This window comes from Jaculus jaculus, chromosome 22 (genome assembly GCF_020740685.1).
Source record: "Jaculus jaculus isolate mJacJac1 chromosome 22, mJacJac1.mat.Y.cur, whole genome shotgun sequence".
Taxonomy (NCBI): Eukaryota; Metazoa; Chordata; class Mammalia; order Rodentia; family Dipodidae; genus Jaculus; species Jaculus jaculus.
In genome coordinates, this window is record NC_059123.1 from 9,409,243 (window position 1) to 9,432,102 (window position 22,860).

Genomic DNA, 22,860 nt, shown 5'->3' on the forward strand with positions numbered 1-22,860 from the left:
TTGTAAAGCTTCCTCGGTGGCTCCCGTTGCTGTTCCCTTAGGACAAAGGCCACGTGCACACAGCTCGGGGCCTTTTCAGGCCACCACTCCTCAGCTGTGTGAGTGAGACAAAGTTGCTCGACCTCCTGGATCTGCCACCAAGGTGGCCTTTCTTGTCACCCGCTGCCACACGTGCCGCCAGGATAAATCGGAAGTTCCATTACACCAGGACACAGGAAGGGCATTTCCATGATAATAAGAAGTGATTTATGTCTGAAGAGTGCAACCATAGTTTATTTTGACACGCTCACCTTTGAGACAACGGCGCATATCGAAAGGGAATGATAAGTAAGTTGGGAACACACCTGTAAGGGCACCATTGCGTCTAGAAGCTAAAACGTCTTAATTATTCATGGGTCATCTAGCATATTTAGGACATACACATATTATAAATATGGAACAGGGTGAGTTTTCCCATTCTGTCTTCAGGCAAGGCGACTGACTGGTAAAAGGGGCTGTCTTTGAATTTGACAAGGACACCCGATTTCACATGGAAACCGCATGTAAATTGCTGATCTGTCTTCCTAGGAAGTGTGGAATGGAGAGCCAAAACGTGTTAGAGGATATGTAAGGAGTGACTCTCACTCTCCCTCACACACACCGCTCTCTTTAACAGTCTAACACGCTACCCTTCTGAGTACCACTAGTAACTATAAATGCAACTGAAGACATAGGAAATAAGATTGAGAGAGGACAGGAACTTGGTCCCGATTATTCCCCAAGAGAAACCCTACCGAGGCAGCCCCACAGAACTGCGTGCAGGACACGGGTGGGGAGGTTAAGGCGGAGCTTGGAGTGGGTGCTCCCCAGCGCAGCAGGAGGCGGGCCGACCCTGGCGGGAGGGCTGGGCGATTGCTGTCACTTTAGGAGCTCCGGGCTCCGAGAGTGAGGACACCCCCTGTGGCTAGAGCCCCGTGGCGGGCTGGACACGGGGTCCCCGGGTGGTCGCGGGCTCTCCCTTGCCACGCGGACCCCCCGCGCCCTGGGTGGCAAGCGCGGCGGTGGCGGGTGGCAGGGCCTCGCCCATCGCAATCCCCACCCTCTCCATCGCGAGCCATTAGCTGGCGCGCGGCGGGCCGCTCCTGGCACGTTCTGGGAGGACCCCAGGGCGCAGGGGAGGAGAGGCATCTGGGGGGCGCAGGACACTGCCCAGGCACCATGCGTCCGCCTGGAGCTGCCGGGGCACCCGGGCTCTGAGGCTGCTGCCAGCTCGCCATTGTGAGAGTGGCCGCGGGGACCTTCTCGCCGCCAGCGCCACCGCCAGCGCCACCGCCGACCCGGTCCACGGGTCCCGTCGCGATGGGGCATCCGCCCACGGGGACGCGCGGCCACCGTCGCCTGCTGCTGGGACTCGGGCTCTTTGTACTGCTCAAGGTAGGGGATTGCCCCCCCCCCCATCTGAGCGATGGGGCGGCGGGAAGACGGTGGTGCGGGGGAGCGATGCGCCCCCCCATCCCCGGGCGCGCCCGGCCCGGCCACGCGGAGAAGCGGCCCCGGCAGCCGGGGGGCGCTCGCTTTGTTACCGGGCCAGAGCCCGAGGGCTGCGCGCGGGCTGGGGGCGGAGGCTGAGCGAAGTTTGCCAGGTCCTCTGCTCGCCTTTTGTGCTCCTCTTCCAGCCGTATCAAAGGTGGGCTTGCTGGGCAGGGCTGTCAGAAGCAAAATGAGGTCGCTTTTATTTCCCTGCTGGTCTGCACTGCACCCCAAGCCATTTAACACCCCCTCACACACACTTCTCCTGGCGGGGGCTCGGTGAAGCCGCTTTGTGTCCGTGTGTCTTCGGATAGAAAGACGCAGCTGTAGCAGGGGCTCCTTGGCCGTCAACTTAGTGCTGCGCCCGGGTGGGTGGGTGGGTGGGTGGGTGGGGGGCACCGCTTGTTTGGAAGTCAGCCTGGGCAGGGAGGAATGGTCACCTTAACCCCACCGGGTCGGTGCCTGCGCTGTGCACAGGGGACTCTGCCTCTCATCTTAACGGCAGAAGGAAAAAAAAAAAAAGAAAGAACTACATTTCACTTTTTCTCTTCGGAATATGTTGCTTGGGATTTTACTTTGAGAAAAATGAAAGGGAAAGAGAGATTAAAATGAAAAAAAAAATAGAGCTAGCTTGACACCCCCACCCCTCCAAAAAAACACAGATCAGTTGGATGTTTTCTTGGAACGTGGTGTGAAGTTGTGAGTGACATTTGCGCTCTTATGGTGGTTTAGCTGCAGCGTTGGGACTGTTCCCTTCGCGTAAAGACGCCCACAGGTGACCTCTGGGGAGCTATCCTTTCAGCACCACGGGGCACCTATACTAGGAAAGAGGAAAACACGAACAAGCCAAACGGCTCATGAAGGAGCCACTTCTAGCTTATATGCCCATTGCCCATGAACGGCTGGCAAGGGCGTCATGGAAAAGGACCCGTGCATCACAGACAGCATCAATTTTATATACTCCGTGCTCTCTTTTGTCTTAATGGGAACATAGTTTCAGAGCAAAATAGCGGCAGAGTATGCAAGTACGAGTGGGAATTATGTCTCACATCTATTTGTATGTTTTCATACAAGTCATCGTTTTACTGTACAATCCGGCAAACAAGAAATGCGCTTACAAAGTTGCCTCACAGCTTGTTCATCAGCGCACATCATAAGTGCACTGGGGTTATTGAGTTTAAAATCTGCAAGGGCTACGGTATTTACTCATCGTGAATTTACGATGGAAACCCGAGTCACGCGTTTTACTGAGCAGCAGCCAGGGCGCAAATGGATGACATGGATCTGAAATGAACTTTTGGAGCAACTGCAAGGTTTCTTTTTCTTGTTTGTTTCAAGCCTTCATGATGACTGATAATTTTAGAAATGAGGGTGGCTGGTTTGGGGGTACAGTTAGAATGCTGCAGTTAAAATGTCAAAAAAAAAAATAATGTGGAAAAGATTGAACTCAAAGACTCAATAATGGATGAGGAAATGTAGTCAGTAGGGCATCTTGGTGGCCTTAGTGACTGTAATGGGGTTTCAGTCAATCACAGAATGGGGTGTTTCTCCACATTTGCAGGTGGATGGTGGTTATGCTGAACTGCGTAACACATACTGACGAACTTCATCCCTAAAGAAGTGTTATGATAGTGGGAAACTAATTTTGCAAGGAAAGTAATTGATATGGAGTATACCAGAAAAATATATAAATCAAATATCCACTATGTTCCAGTCATCTGAATATTTCACAATGCTATTTCAATTAATTGTATTTTCTTACTATCAAGAAGACATGTTCAAGTGTTAAATTGGGCACACGGTGTAATATCTTATATTGGGAGGTTAATACATTACTTGATGCACTGTGCATACAGTATAATCTGTTTATAATTTGGAGGCCCTTTTGAATTCAAATTACTGAGCAAGAATCAGCTAGATCTAAACATAGAAGTGATGGTAGGTATATCAAAGAAATCTTTTATTAAATGTCCAATAACTTACCTGATAAAATTTAAAAAGTGCTGGGCGTGGTGGCACATGCTTTTAATCCCAGCACTTGTGAGACAGAGGTGGGAGGAACGCCATAAGTTCAAGGCCACCCTGAGGCTACACAGTGAATTCTAGGTTAGCTTGAGCTGGAGCGAGGCCCTACCTTGAAAAAAAAGAAAAGAAAAGAAATTAAAAGTCTATGTGTAAAGAGTCAGAAACAAATCATTTCCCATCTCTCCTAACAAAAAAAGCAACTCCAGTTTTAATTAAACAGCCAACAATTTTTTTCACTTGTGTATCTTTCATATGAAAATGAAATTTCCTAAGAAATAAGAGTCAAAAATATTCAACCTTGAGGCTTGAGCTATAGTTTTATATTTTCTACAACTCAGATGAATATGAGGATAGAAACCATGAAAGTGAGGCAGTTTGCATGCTTGATGGGTGCAACCACTCTCGCTGAGTGACAGAATATGGGTGTAACTGAGCCCAGAAGAATTCGTACGTCACTTCTTATCCACGGTTTAGTTAAGCGTTCATCTAATCAAGTTGGTCAGATGGTCTAACTCACCTGCTGAACATTGTGATGCTGCTGCCTGTCCAGCTGACACGCACAAGCTCACTGTTGGTTAAGAGACACTTAACCAACACACACACACACACACACACACACACACACACATACACTCACACTATTAGAAACACAGTGGAACTCAAATGGGTGCCCACCACTCTAAAGTCTTCTGAGAATGCAAGAAGAGAATTTATTCAGTGTCTCCCTGTTATGCATCTTTCCATAATTCCTATCGAAAACAACCCAGTTCCCCTCACCACCCCATATTTACTGCTTTTCAATATCAGTATTTTGTCAGTTGCAGTGCAGATGGTAGACAGTGACCTCAGAGGATTTTGAAAGGTGCTTTCTCTGGGTTATTATTATTAATTTATTATTTATTTTATATATTTATTATATATTATTCATTATATTATTCGTTATACATGTTATATATAATATATATTATAATATAATATACAAATATATATTATATATAATATATAATTATGTATTATATATCTATTATATATTAATTATTATTATTATTACTATTATTATTAATGGCCAACTAGAATCGTCCTCAACATTAACAAATTTAGCTAGAGGCCCTTGTTCCTTTCTTATCCTCTCTATTGTGTCTTGTTTCTCTTCTAACACGAGAGATAATTAAATTTGAAAACCTAACTATGGAGTTATCGCAATTAGGCCCATGTTCAATTCTGTAAAGCAAGAATGCTTTTATACTGGCTCTAGTATTCTTTATTTTAAAAAAAATTGGGCTGGAGAGATGGCGTAGCGGTTAAGCACTTGCCTGTGAAGCCTAAGGACCCCGGTTCGAGGCTCGGTTCCCCAGGTCCCATGTTAGCCAGATGCACAAGGGGGCGCACGCGTCTGGAGTTCGTTTGCAGAGGCTGGAAGCCCTGGCGCGCCCATTCTCTCTCTCTCTCCCTATCTGTCTTTCTCTCTGTGTCTGTCGCTCTCAAATCAATAAATAAATTATTTAAAAAAATTATTAACAACTTCCATAATTATAAAGAATATCCCATGGTAATTCCCTCCCTCCCCCACTTTCCCCTTTGAAACTCCACTCTCCATCATCTCCCCTCCTCCTCTCAGTCCGTCTCTCTTTTATTTTGATGGCGTCATCTTTTTCTGCTATTGTGAGGGTCTTGTGTAGGTGGTGTCAGACGCTGGGAGGTCACGGCTATCCAGGCCATTGTGTGTCTGGCTCTGGTATTCTTAACCAGAAGAGCTATCCAGTGTCCATGCTCTGTCCACCCTTTCCCATCTTCCTGGCTCTCCCACTCTGCTTTCTGTGTCACCTGTCTTGTCTTCCTTGCGGGGGTCTCATCATCAACCACCTGTGACAGGTTGCCTGGCTGATCTTTTGCAGGTAATGGAGTGGTTCCCCTTAGTTTAGTGAGAAAGACTGCTACATGAAAAAAAAAAATCACACTATTACTTTGCCTTATTGTGGCCTCAAAGAAAATACGTATGCATATGCATAGGTGATTAAAGACAATGGGAGCTGTGCATATTAAAGTGTAGTACTATTTCTACTGTCTAAATATCTAATTTAGAAATATTATCATCTTTGGCTGGACATGGTGGCGCACACCTTTAATCTCAGCACTCAGGAGGCAGAGGTAGGAGGATCGCCATGAGTTTGAGGCCAGCCTAAGACTACAGAGTAAGTTCCAGATCAGCCTGGGCTAGAGAATTCCAGGTCAGCCTGGGCTAGAGTGAGACCCTACCTCGAAAAATAAAAGTATTCTTATCTTTGGATTGACACTCCCAAGTCTTAGAAATAAAACGACAACTTGATACTTCAGGGTTTGCAAAAGGGTCTTCTTGTTGTGTGTGATTGGTGTCCCTGAATAAATAATACTGGGGCTGATAGCAATGTGACATAATACTAAGTTTAACCCAATGACTGCAGACATCTGGTTTAGTGAATCCAGATGAACACAGTGACGTCAGATTCTTAGAGGCACAGCCCAGTGCAGTGATGGGCTTTGTCACAAAGCACTTAATGCCCTCATCTAATGACTGTATGTGTTGTTATAATTTTTTTAAGAGATACAGAGAGAGAAGGAGACAGAGAGAGAGAGAATGGGCATGCCAGGACCTTCAGCCTGATGCTAATGAACTCCGGATGCATGCGCCCCCTGGTGCACACATGTGGCATTGTGCATTTATGTCACTGTGTGTCTGCCTATGTGGGACCTGAAGATTTGAACATGACTTCCTGTGCTTCACAGGCAAGCGCCTTAACTGCTAAACCATCTCTCCAGCCCTTGTCATACTTTTTTTTTTTTGAGGTAGGATATCACTCTAGCCTAGGCTGACCTGGAACTCACTATGTAGTTCCAGGGTGGCCTAGAACTCATGGCGATCCTCCTACCTCTGCCTCCTGAGTGCTGGGATTAAAGGTGTGCCACCACCATGCCTGACTCAGCCCTTGTTACAATTTTTAATAAATGCAGCTACAATAATTTTCTTTCTCTGTGTGCTACCATCTTGTATTAGAAATGTGATATCAACTTAAAAAAACAGACCACAAGTTTTCTGCACTATATAAATAGCTTCTAAGAATTGTAACAATATTCACATAGGCGTTTGTAAACTTGTCAATGTAAGGAAAACATGATTGATTGTGTGAATTAAATGATCATAATGATAATAAAATCATTATACTTCAAATAATATTTTATCAATTACATGTTAATATCTTATTAAAACCAAAACTAAAATTCATTATTTTTCTCAAAAGTATGGTACTTCCAATTACTCATTTGTTTATCAATGTTACCTAAATTGATGCTTACTTTTATCAGTCACAAGGAAGCCAGGGGTGTTCTGGGGAGATGGTTTAGTCAATAAAGTGTTTGTCACACAAACAGGAGGGCTTGTGTTTGGAGCCTCAGAGCTCATGTAAAATGCCAGGCCATGGTGCCATGTGCCTGTAATCTCAGTGCTGGGGTGGCAGAGGTTGAAGGATGCACATTGTTGGATGGCTAGCTAGTCTAGACAAACTGGTGAGCACTGGGTTCAGTAATAGAGACTTTTTCAAAATGAAGTGAACTGATAGAGGATGACCCCTTTGTAACCTTTGGCCTCCTCGGGCATGCACACATATGCACAGGCACCCATGCAAGCATATGTGTCACACACATACACATGCATGCATATGCACACACCATAAGCTCATATATACAAAGAAAAATTAGCAAGAAATCTGAGTGTGGTGATGCGTGCCTGCAATCCTGAAACTCATCAGGCTCATGCAGAAAGAGCTGAAGTTCAAGGTCAACCTGAGTTATATGATGAAATAAGCCTCTATAACAACAGACAAACCAAGTTAGAAATTGATACATTAAGGGAATCTTGAGAATATTTTCTCCTCTGCAAGTAGCATCTTGGAATAGCTTTCTATACATAGAACCAATATATCTTATTCCTATGTCTCAGCTCTCATAGAATCTAATTCTACAGTGAAAGATTTCTTCTTTCTTGAGGCATTTTGGATGCTTTAAAGACAACTAATTATATATATAAATATATTCTCACTCTAGCCCAGGCTGACCTGGAATTCACTATGTAGTCTCAAGTTGGCCTGGAACTCACAGCGATCCTTCTACCTGTGCTTTCCAAGGGCTGATTAAAGGCGTGTGCCACCATGCCTGGCTTACTTGTATATCTTTAAACAAAACCAACAGAGGATTTTAGTGACAACATTGAAGAGGCTTCTTGATAAAAGGTCCCCCACCCCAGGAAGAAGAAACAAAAGAGAGAAAAGAAATGATACATCTTTAGAAAAATATTTCTGAGAACCAGAATACAATTTGAAAAGCTTTAAACTTGAGATCTGGATTACAGATTGTATACCTGCATGTAATTTCTGGAAAGAAAGTTATATAATGAAATGAATAAAGTTTGATGAGAGCCCGGGGAGATGGCTCAGTGGGTAACAGTCCTTGTTATACAAACATAATGATCTTGGTTTGGTCCCCAGCACATATGTGAAAAGGCAGGCATGGTTATACATTCCTATAACCCATTGCTGAGGAAGGTGGGAGAAGCAGAGACAGGAAGATTGTTGGGGCTCCGTGGTAAGCCAATCTAGGAAAAATGGGGAGCTCCAGGTTCCATAAGACGTGTCTTTGAAGACATAAGGTGGATGGGTGTTAGAGGACGCTTGTTACCTTCCTCTGGACTTGGCACATGCACACTTGGGCTCACACACATACACATGCAGGCATCACCCCCACTATGCAGAAGTAGAGGAAAAGAAAGTTTGATGAAAACAAATAGACAAATGTTTGTATCCAAGTAACCACATTTCTCATTAAATCCTCCTTATTGGCTTTTTCATCTTCCCAAAGAAGTTGGGAAGTACGTCTTTCTAGTAAAGCTGTTGTTATTTTAAAGTCCATGAGAACAAAATGAACCTGCCTTTAAACTGGTCAATTGTAAAACTTTATTATGAAATTTAAAAGGTGAGAATGCCATTTAGCTACAATGTAGGGGGTCCAATGCCAGTTCATAGGAATGTATATGAGATTCAAATGATAAATACTTCTCTTTCTTGAATGCTACCTCATTTAACTGTTCTCAGATAGCTAAAACCTTTGACTTATCTTTTTAATTTTTTCTGTCCACTCACTATTTTTTTTTAAATATTTTTTATTTATTTATTTGAGAGTGACAGACAGAGAGAAAGACACAGAGAGAGAGAATGGGCGCGCCAGGGTTTCCAGCCTCTGCAAACGAACTCCAGACGCGTGCGCCCCCCTGTGCATCTGGCTAACGTGGGACCTGGGGAACCGAGCCTCGAACCGGGGTCCTTAGGCTTCACATGCAAGCGCTTAACCGCTAAGCCATCTCTCCAGCCCAACTCACTATTTTTAATAAGTGGCTTGTGTGTGGATGAGAAAATATCATGAATCCACCACACCTTTATTACATTTCTTCATTATCCTCCCCCTGTTCTCCACACTGGACCTATAACTTCCTTTCCATCTCTAAAGGTTGCAATCACTACTGGGCATCATCCCATGCTTAAGAAAAATGGGAAATTTCTAACTTACGTCAATTTGATGACTGATAAAATGTCAAGTTCTGTTCCTGTTTTGGGGTTCCCTTCATTTACCCAAAACCCAACTTCGAGCCAGGGTACTCATGGATACACTGATTCTTTCTGGGTACCTCCTACCCTTAGGAGTTTGGGTTTGGTCTGTGCAAACCAAATGTCAGAGAATTCCAAAAAACAAAGCTTCAGTATCGTGTGTATGCAATCTGACGTCTGCTTGCTAACCACTGTGCTTATTATTTCTGGACCAGGATTGTTATTATTAATTATCATTATTATGTTATTATTAACTCCTGTACTTCTGCTTTGGGATCCTGACTTTAATTTCTACTTCATGTTTCTGTCCTTTATTTTTTCTGCGGGAAAGAGCCTTCCAGAAACTGGTTTTGGCTGATCAATATTTCCTGAACCTTAAATGGAAATATTGGGGAGTTATTTTTCTTCTTTAATCCAAAGTCTGTCACTTAGAGTCCTGGCCAGTGACTTCTTGGCCAATGATATTCAGTCAGCCAAACGCTTACTGAGAACCTACAAGGTGCCAAGAATTGACCAGGTGTAGGTAAGGAGTGGGTGACAGACAGATAAATGCCTGCAGGTGTATAGTGGAAATGCCGACACAGAAAAGCAAAATGTAGACATTTTTAACTGAAAAATTGAAGGAATGGGTATGCCAGAGCTTCCTGTAACAAATGACCTCCAGATGCATGTGCCACTTTTATTTTGTTTGGAGTGTGTAGTAGACAGCTTCGGGTTTGAGATGAACTTCCAGACCAGGCACAGTTATGCAGGAAGGGATGTTTATTGAAGCTTGCAGATCTAGGGGAAGTTTCATAATCACAGAAGAAGCTGGCCTGCCTTCACAGGTCCAAGGAGAGAGAGAGAGGGAGAGGGAGAGAATCAAGCCAAAAAGCCAATAGCCACACCACAGAGCACACTTTGCATATCATTAGATTGGAATCTCATACCCACTACCACTCCTTAGGGCTGGACCCTAAGATCCACCCAGTGACAATGCCTCCAGCGAGGTGGCTATAGATCCAAGCTATAAGCTAATGAAACACTGGATATATTGGGGTTCATATATTCAAACTACCACAGGGTACTGGCAAATCAAACTTGGGCCATCAGGCTTTGCAATCAAGTGCCTTTAACCACTAAGCCATTTCTCTAGCCCTAGAGATTTAAAAAAAATTTTGTTTATTTTTATTTATTTATTTGAGAGCAACAGACACAGAAAGAAAGGTAGATATATATATAGAGAGAATGGACACACCAGGGCCTCTAGCTGCTGCAAACAAACTCCAGATATTTGCACCCCCTTGTGCATCTGTCACTAACATGGGTCCTGGGGAATTAAGTCTCAAACGGGGTCCTTAGGCTTCACAGGCAAGTGCTTAACCGCTTAGCCATCTCTCCAGCCTGAGATTTTTTAATAGAGGAAAATATGGGAGACCTGTGGAGAATAACTATGTGTCTAGTGATTTAAGATGATGTATGAGTTAAATCCTGAGGCAAGTTATTTATTGCTTTTTGGTAACATGGACAGCAAGTTCAACATGCTAATTAAATTAGTGTCATGTTCATTAAAATGTTAGTCTGGATCAAACACCTAGAACATTAAAATTTGCAAGTAACTAAAATGCGAAAATAATATGTGCTTAAAACAAATACTATCACTTAAATGATTCAATATTTCACTAGTGTGTTGACATTAAATGATCATATAATAGATTTATATTAATAGTCTCTTACCAGGCTGTTAAAAGTGCTAAATTTTGGGTTGCTTGTAATTGGGTTGGTTGCTACAAGTTTGATTGCATTTTTGTTTGTTGGCAAGTCAGAGCCAGAAATAGGAGGAACTATGATCAAATTATTTATGCTTTCACATACTTGGCTAAAAGGGCATTTTCTTAACACTCTTTGAATTTGTGATAAGGATTTGCATCAAGAGTGGCAAAAATGATATTGGTAACTATTTCATGAGTGGTTTTAGTTTTATAGTTTGATAATATTCTTTACACCAAATCAAGATTTCTGAAAACTCTTCCTGGAGTAACTGCCTGAGGCTCCTTTTCCCAAATCATCTTTTCTTCCTCCAAGATTAACCAGGAATTTCTAACTTTTTTTAAAGTCAATTTTGTAGTCAGTAAAAGAGATATTTAAGTACCATTTCTAAGGATGGATTTCCGTTTACTCTGGTTGTTGTTGGAGTTAACTTCATGTTGCTGAGAAAAAACACCCTACCAAAAGCCGCTGGTGGGAGAGAGACATTGGATTTTGGTTTATAGTCTCTAAGGGAAGCTTCACAGTAGCAGCAGAGGCTGGACACCAGGCCACAGCAGGTGGAAAACCGCAACAAGAGAGTGAGCTGAACTAACTCTGGCTAGCCAGGGCCTCATAAACCTCTAGGTCTACCCGCAGTGAGTGCACCTTCTCCACCAATGCCTCACCTCCCAAGATGTGATCAGCTGGGAACCAAGCATTCCAAACACTTGAGTTTGTGGGGACGTCTGATTCAAACCACCATGGTAGTGTAACAAAAAATAAAGTGTAGCCGGGCGTGGTGGTGCACACCTTTAATCCCAGCACTCGGAAGGCAGAGGTAGGAGGATCGTCATGAGTTCGAGGCCACCCTGAGAGTACATAGTGAATTCCAGGTCAGCCTGAGCCAGAGTGAGACCCTACCTTGAAAAACAAACAAACAAACAAACAAACAAAAAATTGTAATAAAAAATACAGGAGGGTCTGGAGAGATGGTATAGCAGGCAAGGCATTTACCTACCAAGTCAAAGGACCCAGGTTCGATTCCCCAGGACCCATGTAGGCCAGATGCACAGGGGAGTGCATACATCTGGAATTTGTTAGCAGTGGCTGGAGGCCCAGGCACGCCCATTCTCTCTCTCTCTTTCCCTTTCTATGCCTCTTTATCTCAAATACATAAATAAAATAAGATATTTTTTAAGAAATACAGGAGTATATTGGCAAATCTTACATTTTTAGCTTGACCAAATTCGGAAAGACCTAGTAGTAGCCTCTGGGTGTGTCTGAGGGTTCAAAAGTAACCCACCCCAAAGTTCAGTGGATGGTGCTGTCCCATGGCTGGAGCTCTGTGGTAAGTGAAAAGGAGAAAATGCTGAGCACTACCATTCACCTCTCTCTGCCTCCTCACTGGGATCACTGTAAACTGAGGCCCCACACTCTGCCTCCATGACCTTTCCATCATGAGTGATGCAGCACCCTTAAACTGTGAGCAAACATCGACCCTTCTTCTTACATTTTTTTTGGTCAGTCATTTTGTCTCAGCAATGAGAACAGTGTTCCTGCCAAATCCTACAAAGCGTGCGTATGACATCTACATTAATGCGTGTCAACACCATCACCATTTTGAAATACTTCATTACTCAGATACTTAAAATTCTTAGACTTTTCACCTGGGAATAAAAGTTTTCTATTTCTAAAATTGTTGTAAAATTTTTCTTTTTCTTCCTTCCTTTCTTTCATTTTTGAGAAAGGGTCTCTTGTAACCTAGGCATATATCAAACTTTTGATGTAGCTAAGGATAACCTTGAACTTCTGATCCCCCTGGGACTCCCCCCAAGTGCTGGGATTACAGCTGTGCATAACTTCAACCAGCTTCAAGTTTCTGAATCTTCAGTTTATTATGGATAATAAAGGATCAAGGAACACTGGGTGTGACAACATATCCCTCTAAGACAGACACTGGGGGAACAGGTGGATGACAAGTTTTAAGAGAGTTTGGGCTTCAGATTGAGATCCTGTCTAAAACAACAAGATAAATTGTGGATTTTCTATGATGTATAATTAAACATTTGAGTTTTGTAGTTCTTGCTAAAATGATTAGAAGAATAAACAGGTAATTATGCATTGGTATAATAGCATTGTTTACACATAAAATTGTGATGAGATGTGCACCAATTTTATTTTGTATTGTCATAGGAATTTCCTTTTAATTTTTTCCTACCCCCATTATGCTTTATAACTAGTCTTTCCAAAATGACTATAGATCTCACTCAAAGTGGTTAGAGTCTTGGAATTTCAATTTGGAAACTTTAGTATTGTCAAAACTTTGTTGAAATGATTGCAAGGGCTTAGACTTTGGACTCTGTTCTAAAAACTGAGCTTAAGAAGGTGTGCTTTATTTTATTTTATTTTTTAAAGATAAGATCTTGCTGTAGCTTGGGCTGACTTGGAATTCACTACGTAGTCTCAGGCTGGCTTCAAAATCATCTCAATCCTTCTACCTCTGCCTCCTGGGTGCTGGAGTTAAAGACACGTGCTACTAGGATTAGAGATTTTTAAAATATTTGTTTATTAATTTGCAAGCATGTGGGGGGAGAGTGTGAGTGCACCAGGGTCTCTGCCTGCTGCGAACAAACGCCAGATGTGTGCGCCACATTGTGCATCCAGCTTTACGTGGGTACTGGGGAATTGAACAGGGGTCACCCAGGTTGTTAGGCTTTTCAGGTAAGCGCATTAACGCTAAGCCATCTCTCCAGTCCCGATTTTGTTTGTAATTAGCAAAACTTGCTAAAACTCAGGCACCCTTTAAGGAACCCAAGGTTGAATCTGTGGATTTATATTCGCATATTTGCAACTCATAAAACTCAACTAGGCCTTTCGATCCCTTTTTCGTCTCTATACTAATACTTCGCAGGCAGTTTTAACTCCTTGACTGATCGAACATGTTTAGTCCTTTGTTGTTGTTGTTGTTGTTGTTTTTCAAGGTAGGGTCTCACTCTAGCCCAGGCTGACCTAGAATTCACTCTGTATTCTCAGGGTGGCCTTGAACTCACGATGATCTTCCTACCTCTTGCCTTCCCGGTGCTGGGATTAAAGGCGTGCGCCACCACGCCGGGCATGTTTAGTCATTTCACTCTGTGACTTCTTGTAGCTCTGATATAGAGCTTTCTTAACTTGAACTCTTTAAGGAAGTCAAAATGACTTTGCATCATCATATTATTATAAAAAGATGATGCAGTATAGAATCAAGCAAGACGAACTTTCATCTCAAGAAATCATCTGTCTCATCTCTCCCATGCCAGGGAGTCACTGCACAGATGCACGGAACAATCACACAACAGAAACCTACGGGAATTCGGTGACATCATGACTGAGTGGGGGAAACAGTGACGCTGTGGTCATCAGGGATCAGAAGCAGAACAGATGTATAATTCATCACACCGACCGGGGCACTGCTGAGGTTGAAGGGATCATTATATCAGATTGCTGACAAAGATCAACCTGTTCTCAGAAAACCAGGACAGACAGTTCCCCTCTCTGAACAGACTAACAAACATATTTTATGCAGTATTTTGTAACCGGCTCCACACCCATGTCACCCAACTCTGAAAACCTTTGCCTTAGATAATACCTATCCATATAAAAAGCATTGTGGTTTTCTTTGTCAAGCCTTAGCTCAGTACATAAGTGTCCAGAGAACATTTGCACTAGATGGCTGCTGACCACAGCAAGTACAATGTCTTTAATATGGGGATGGTTACAAACCTGAGGTACAGCCACACCAGGTAACACTACCTGGCAATGAAAATAAACACACAAACTGTCGATATACTCAGTGGCTTAAAGGAACCTCAGTAAAACGTATGTCGGGTGAAAAAAAAAATCTTACAAAGCTGCACTGTGATTCCATGTAGACAACATTCTTGAAATAGCAAAGTCATGGAGATGGAGGGCAGTTTCTTGGTGGGATATGGGGAGGAGGTCTGTAAAAGGGCAGCGTGAGAAAGCCGTGTGACAATGGATTAGTTATGTACACTGAAAACAGGTAATTACCTTCAACTATCCACGTGACAACATTGTAAAACTGAGTTACAGAAGCACACATGTGCACACTCACACAAGCACGTATATAACTGGAAAAAGCCTGAATAACTTCTATACATTGTACTAATGTCAACTTCGTAATTTGGATGTTTCCTTATTTTAATAGGAAATACTACCAACACCTGTGGAGATTCAGGGAAGGTTGTGTGGAACTTTTCAGGATATTTCTTTGCTACTCTCTATAAGACTATAATTATTATAAAGAAAAATTTTAGGGCTGGAGAGATGGCTTAGCAGTTAAGCGCTTGCCTGTGAAGCCTAAGGACCCCAGTTCCAGGCTCGGTTCCCCAGGTCCCACGTTAGCCAGATGCACAAGGGGGCGCACGCGTCTGGAGTTCGTTTGCAGAGGCCCCTGGCATGCCCATTCTCTCTCTCTCCCTCTATCTGTCTTTCTCTCTGTGTCTGTCGCTCTCAAATAAATAAATAAAAAAAAGAAAAATTTTAAAGTATTTGTTTCTACTTTATATTTTCATCATACCTGATGTTTTTTCTTCTTTTATTCAAGAATTTTTATTTTATTAATTATTTGAGAAAGTGAAAAAAAAGATGTGGTGGTGGGGGTGAGAATGAATGAGCATGCCAGGGCCTCTAGCCACTGCAAATGAATTGCAGACACATGTGCCACCTTGTGCATCTGGCTTAAGTGGGTCCTGAGGAATATGAGCCTGGATCCTTAGGGCTTGCAGGCAAATACCTTAACTGCTAAGCCATCTCTCCAACCCATTTTTCTTCTTTCATTTTAACTTACTAGCTGACAGATACATAGTTTCTTGTCTATAGTGACTGCTTCAGAAAGACAATACTTATATTTTCAGGGACAGCAATCATTTCTAAATAAATGTGAAATATTTTAGGAAAACCCATAAGGATTTTAAAAAAACACTCAGCTACAAACTCAAGCTAACTGTGAAGTCATTTGCGTATTGAACTACATTTTAGCAAGTCCTTAAAAGGAGCAAGGGTTAAGACATCTCCACTCATCATTCCAACAGCTTCAACATTAAATGAATATAATCATGACTCTTCAGGGAATCAGCTGAAAATGAAGTCATGGAAATTACCGGTGTAGCAGGAAAATACAAAATAGATTGCTGAAGCGGTAGTCTCCCTTCTTCAGTGATTATTGTATAAAATATCTGGAAATAATATGAAATACATTTGACTTCAGTAGAAAGTGTAAGACAAGCTTACACAGATTGGTTAAAATGGGAGGACTGTGTAGATAGATGATAAATAGATAAACAGAAGATAAGTATATGCTTTATCTTAACCAGTCAGTACTCAAGCACATATTGAACTATGCATAAAAAGAAGACACTTTGTTCAATTTTAGTAGTATAGAACGAAGTCATGCCATCAGAAAAATGTGTAATATAAGTGAAAATAACATTAAACATCTCAATTTACAGAACAATATGCTACTTCATACTTCAAGAGAAGTCCTATTAATTTGCAGGTGAACATGACGGAACTATATGGAAGAAGCACTGGTTTCATGAGGAAAGAAATCTTCATCTATCTCTTTATTTTTTTTAAAATTTTTATTTATTTATTAGAGAGCGACAGACACAGAGAGAAAGACAGATAGAGGGAGAGAGAGAATGGGTGCGCCAGGGCTTCCAGCCTCTGCAAACGAACTCCAGATGCGTGCGCCTCCTTGTGCATCTGGCTAACGTGGGACCTGGGGAACAGAGTCTTGAACCGGGGTCCTTAGGCTTCACAGGCAAGCGCTTAACCTCTAAGCCATCTCTCCAGCCCAATCTATCTCTTTATTCACCTTTTATAAAGAGTAGGTTCTGGGAAGCCTTTCAGGGTAGAGGAAGAGAGGAAAACAGTAAGTCCACTTGCAGGAGAAGTCAGGCTATCTAAGCAAACATGAAAGGATTTAGGAAACATGCGAGCTACGTACACCTTAACGAAACACGATCACGTGAAATTTCAAATTCATAAGCAGGTCTCATATTGAACCACATTGTCACTGGACTGATTCGTCAGTAGGTGTGTGAGAAGACGTTCATCGAGTTTTGGAAGGCTTGAATGAAACAGGGTGGATGGGTTCTGGCTCCCGGGAGGAGGAGGAGTCAGAGGTAAGAAAGCAGAATGCAAAGATGTCCTCATTAGGCCCCTTGCTTCTTGTCAGCACCTGTTTAGAAGGGTTGCAACAGGCAGACACTCAATGCACGTTAGCTCAGCACTGCAGAATGTGCGGGCAGGAAAAAGCAAATCATCATACCTCATTTCAGCTTGAATTGCCTTTAACAATTCTGAATTTGCTATTAAATGCAAATGCTTAATTCTAAATAGGTGTGCTCTGTCTTAATTAGATAAAATAATCTTCAGTTGCTTGGGTAGTTCTGTAAATTAGTTGCTAGACTAACTCCCCTGGATCCTCTTTTTGTGTATTAATCTGTATGCACTCTTCATATAACTGGGAAATAAATGGACTTTTTTCCCCCCCAGACTCAAGTTTTAACAGTCATCAGACTTTCAAATTTATATCCTCTGTTTGTGACTGAAAATTGCCATTGTGACTTTAATAATTATAAGTTGTGTTCATTTGCTCCTGTCATTGTAGAACGCCCTCTGTTGGTTTTGTCTTTATTTAAACCTACAAGTTAAAATTACATCTCGCTGGCCAAAACCAAATAGAATCCAGGCAGCACTATTTCTTTAATTTAATTGTAGGGTTTTTTAAATTTATTTTTTACTTTTTATTTTATTTTATTTTTTGCTTTTGCCTTTTGTTTTTTGAGATTTCACTCTAGCCCAGGCTGGCCTGGAATTCACTGGGTAGTCTCAGGATGGCCTTGAACTCATAGTAGTCCTCTTACTTCTGCCTCTCCACTGCTGGCATTAAAGATGTGCACCACCACACCCTGCTAATTTTATTTTTTTTAATTTTTAATGTTTATTATTATTGTTAACAACAGATTTCATATGGATACATCATGTGTTGGTACCCTCTTTTCCCTCATTCCTGCCCCCATTCCATTGGGGATACTCCTCAGTGGGATTGCAGGTATTCCCCATGGGGTTACTGGTTATATGTTGTGGGAGCAGCAGTCAGTTATTTGTGTGTGGGGAGGAAGGAATGCCTCTGGGCATGATGTTTCAACCTGTGGGTCTTACAATCTTTCTGCCCCCTCTTCCACAAAATTTCCTGAGCCGTGGTGGGTGACTTTTAAGTCTGTTTCAGTGGTGAGCTCTTAGGAGCCTCTTTTTTTAAAAAAAAAATTATTAATTAGTTTTGTACTCAGCGAATACAGTCAGTTTGGTGCCATTATTAGGCTTATCCGTGGCCTACCCCCTCCCCTTGGCCCCTCCTTGTTGAGGTATATGGGTCGTGAATTCTGGAGTTAGCCCACAGTTATGGGTAGGAGAAATGTCTCTGCATATCATGACCCAACATGTGGCTCTGACATTCTTTCTTCCCCTCTTTCACAAAATTTCCCTGAGCCATGTTGGGTTCATTTTGGGTCTGCTTCAGTGATGAGGTGTTGGGGGCCTCTGGGGCTCTGGCTCTCTGATTTGATAGGAGTTGATTTTTCTCTGTGTTGATATCCTTCACCCTTGTGCTGGTACCCAGTTCATCAAGAAAACAGCACCCTTGCTTGTTTTGCCAATTATTCTTAGTTTCAGCCGGGACCCTTTTGAGGTATGATGGGGTGGCTCTCTCCTTAGGATCTGCATCTATCTGAAAAAGAGAAGAAGATCCTTCTTAGGAGTCTCTTAAAGGTGACACTGTTACATCCCCTTTCTGCACCCCCTCCCATTCTCAGTGGGGTTATTGGTACTCACTTTGGGGTCCTCAAGGCTCAGTCTCTGTATGGGAGGTTCATTAGACAACACTACTAACAGTCATTCCTTTGTATCTGTGGAATTATCCAACTGTAAGTTGAAAAACGCAAGAGAGAAAAAAGTTTCTACCTCACACGTACACATAAATTTTCTATCCGCATTCCCTGAGAAACTCATTAGAACACTGATTTGCATAACATTTACATTGTGTTAGGAATAATAAGTAAGCTGGACATGATCGAAAGTGCATGGGGGGTGGGTGCCCAGGTTGCTTGCCGATGTTGTACCACTTAGGGGCCTGAGCGTTTCTGGATTTGGTCATTTCAGAGCTCCTGGTGTCAACCTCGCGGGGGTATGAAGGGCATTCTTACCAGTGCATCATGCGTGTCCTCTGCCAGTGTCATATTGGTTGGTTCTAAAGTATCTAAGCAATAGGAGAAACTGTGCCAGGAACGAGATGGTGTGTTCTTCAAAGACTCACTTATTAGTGACGGTGACAGTGACCTGGTGATCGCTAGCAGCTCTTGAGAGGCTGCTAGGCATTGTGATCTTGCTGTAAACTTCTTGCCATCCTTATATAGTGCTGTTTTGTTTTGGTTTTGGTGTTTTGAGGTAGGGTCTCACTTAGCCCAGGCTAACTGGAACTTACTGGGGCACCCAGGCTGCCCTCAAAACTCATAACCATCTTTCTACCCACAACTTACATCATGACTCCATTTTCAGTAGTGGGGCAAAGTGAGATTCAAAGATGTTCTGAAGGAGTTGAAAGAAATCCTGGTCCTATTCGCCATGGGGTCTCTGCAGGCTGCCCTGTTGTTTTGTGTGAAAATTCATGCTCGGCTCTCATGTCTCAGTTCCCTCGCTTTCCACGCCCCTCCCTCCCTCGTGCTGCGGAGCTAGCTTGAGACGCGCGTGAGTCAACTCCTAAACTCTTGCGTGGAATGCCGTTTGGACAGATATGGGACAAAGCTTACTCCTGGTGACAGGACTTGATCGTCTGAAATCTTTCTTGTAGTTGTTCCTTTCTGTCAATCAATCTGCCAGTCGTATGTTCCCAGACCCAAACCTTCTGTCAGATTCCTATAAATTCACAACTGTAGCTTGTATCTTCATTCATTACCTTCTCTCTCTCTGTGTGTGTGTGTGTGTGTGTGTGTGTGTGTGTGTCTTCTGCACTTTGTTATGGAATTACACAGACCTGGAATACAGTGTGCTACATGGAAGATGCTTCTTTTCAAACCCTGTCCACCCAGAGCTTTCTCTGCGGGGGATATGACTGTATCCAGGCAGGCTTAGGTCCTGGCCTGAGAAACCTCCATGAGATTTTGGAGCTTGCTGGCTTTCTGTGACTTTTTTTTTTTTTCCAGCAAGTAGGCCTTTCCCTTTAAGATAGGACAACAATTTTAACACCAATGTCTTCCTTTTGATTGCATTAGATTTGCAAATTAAACGGATTAATGGTTGTGTTCTGTGTTCCTCTCAGCTCTTCTGTTTAATACTGTTATCTGACAAAGTGTAAACAGAAGACATAATTAATTACTCATGACTTGCATGTCAAGTTGCATAAAAAAATCACATCCCGGGGAGGCCTATTATTACATATCTGCCTGTTGTGTAGGATTGGTTTTGCAAAGAAGGAGCCTACCTGAAGATAAGGGTTTTGTTTGTTCTCTTTTTCTTTTCACTTAATGTATTACAGTGCCTGCAAAAGATGAGGAAGAGCATTACCAGTTAATACAGTTCAAAGAAGCTTATTGCATTTGCCCAAGGATCATTTTCTTTCTTTCCTTTCCCTCCCTCCGCCCCTCCCTCCGCCCCTCCCTCCCTCCCTCCCTCCCTCCCTCCCTCCCTCCCTCCCTCCCTCCCTCCCTCTTTCCTTCCTTCCTTCCTTCCTTCCTTCCTTCCTTCCTTCCTTCCTTCCTTCCTTCCTTCCTTCCTTCCTTCCTTCCTTCCTTCCTTCCTTCCTTCCTTCCTTCCTTCCTTCCTTCCTTCCTTCCTTCTTTCTTTCTTTCTTTCTTTCTTTCTTTCTTTCTTTCTTTCTTTCTTTCTTAACAGTTTGTCTATGGAACAGTCAACTCCGTATTCGAAAGTGTACAAGTGCTGCTTTGTATAGGAGAGGGCCCCAGAATGTGAGAACTGCCTCTTAAGAATGGGTCCTGCCAGGAATGTCATTGGCCAGTCACACCATGCCGTCCATTTCCTCCATAAATCGTCTCAACCTTGCCTTAGTAACTGTACTACCATGACCAAAAAAAAAAAAAAAAAAGGATAATTTTTTTTTTTAGTCATTTCTCCTGTCTTATCTGTCTAGAATTGAGCTGAATGAAATGAGGTCTCTGCTTTAAGTGGAGCACACAGCGTTTCATATTTAGCTCTCAATCTGTTTCATGGTAATTTCTGAAGGAACAGACTGCTCATGACAAAATGTGCCATGCTTTTATTAAAGGTACACTGCCTTTATCAATTTCTGTCACTTTGAAGGAAAGTGACGGTTGAGAATTTTTGAATGAGCAAGTCTTCCGAGTCTTTGAGAAAACCATTTAATACAATGAAGTAGTCACCTCAGGTGAGAGAAAACCAGATGCTGGATATAAGAAGCTGGTATAGTTCTCAGAGGAGCAGAGCTAACTGCTACCCGTCTGTCTCCTCACCTCTGTAGAAAACAAAGTCGTAATCATGTCTATCTCACGGGATCACTGTGAGCACCAAATGAGGTAATCTGTGAAAGCATTTTGTAAAGTGTAAAGTATAATTTAAATACACACCATCTCTTAAAATGATTGGATCACCTGCTTCATGTGCCTTATTAGAGGTGTGCTTCCTTTCTCCATACTCCAGAGCACCGTGTCGAGAGTGTAATGAGTGTCCTGAGAGGCTGGAATTAATACTGCAGTGCGTTCATTTTGTTTTTCTTTTGGTTTTTTGAGATAGCTTCTCACTCTTTAGCCCAGGCTGACCTGAAGTCAGGGTGGCCTCAAACTCACAGTGATCATCCTACCTCTGCCTCCCGAGTACTGGGATGAAAGGCCTGTGCTGTCACACCTGGCCCTCATTTTCTTTTTAAAAAGTAAAATTTGTCATACCCAAATTAATGTTGACTAACCTGTACTTTTAGTCAATTTATAAAAGTGAAATTTGCCAACATAGTGGCAACTATTAGCCCATCAGCTGTCTCTTAGCTACTTACCAGACCTTTCCTTATTTGAAATGAGTTACATCGTTGAGTATATAACACTGCCAAGAGTTCCCCATATACACTGTGCTTAGCATTACCACTCACCCTCCATGTGTTATGGTCGTATGGCCAACCATAATTCAATTAAGATGTCAAATTTTTACTATCAGCTATAAAACAGAATGCATTTAGCTACTGATTAGATCATTCTAATTCCCCTAAGAACATTTACTAAACCAAGTTGTATGCCAAATATTGTGTTATTAAGTCACTGTTTTCTTTTATTTAATATTTTTATTTTTATTTACTTGAGAGTAACAGACAGAGAGAGAGAAAGAGAGAGAGAGCACGCCAGGGCCTCCAGCCACTGCAAACTAACTCCAGATGCATGCACCCCCTTGTGCATCTGGCCAACGTGGGTCCTGGGGAATTGAGCCTCGAACCAGGGTCCTTAGGCTTCACAGGCAAGTACCTAACCACTAAGCCATCTCTCCATCCCATAAGTCACTGTTTTTAGCTTACAAGTGGGTGTGTGAGCATAGTAATAATTGCAATCGCAGAGCAGCTGAGACATTGGTCTTTTTTCCTTCAAAGAACTCCGTTAGGTGTTGTGAGTGTTCCGTGGGCATTTGCCTTGTCACCCTTCTTCTGACGACCACCTCTGCCCTTCTACATAGGCTCGGTAGCTTGTGATGACACATTTCTGCTGCTCCACTAAGTACTAACTTCACCAAGCTCAGCACCTTGCTGGATGCCCTCAAAACGCCTCCTCCTCTTTGCAAAGCTATGGCGTCTGTCTTCTGGGTTCAGCTTGTGTTTACTATTTTGATTTTTCCTCCCTTGGAGCTTGTCAGCTATGAGTCAGTCCATGTCATTCCTGTCTGACCTAATCCA

General features: G+C 42.6%; 1 protein-coding gene across 2 annotated transcripts in view; it reads left to right on the forward strand.

The window, feature by feature from the left end:
• Nucleotides 1-1,081: 1,081 nt before the first annotated feature.
• The window catches only part of Ptpro (protein tyrosine phosphatase receptor type O), a 263,974-nt gene continuing 242,195 nt past the window's right edge, over nt 1,082-22,860 (forward strand). For both annotated transcript variants that reach the window (XM_045139541.1, XM_045139542.1), the window contains exon 1: nt 1,082-1,413. In XM_045139541.1, coding sequence (XP_044995476.1) covers nt 1,339-1,413 — 75 coding nt within the window. In that variant the 5' untranslated portion in view covers nt 1,082-1,338. The remainder of the gene's footprint in view (nt 1,414-22,860) is intronic.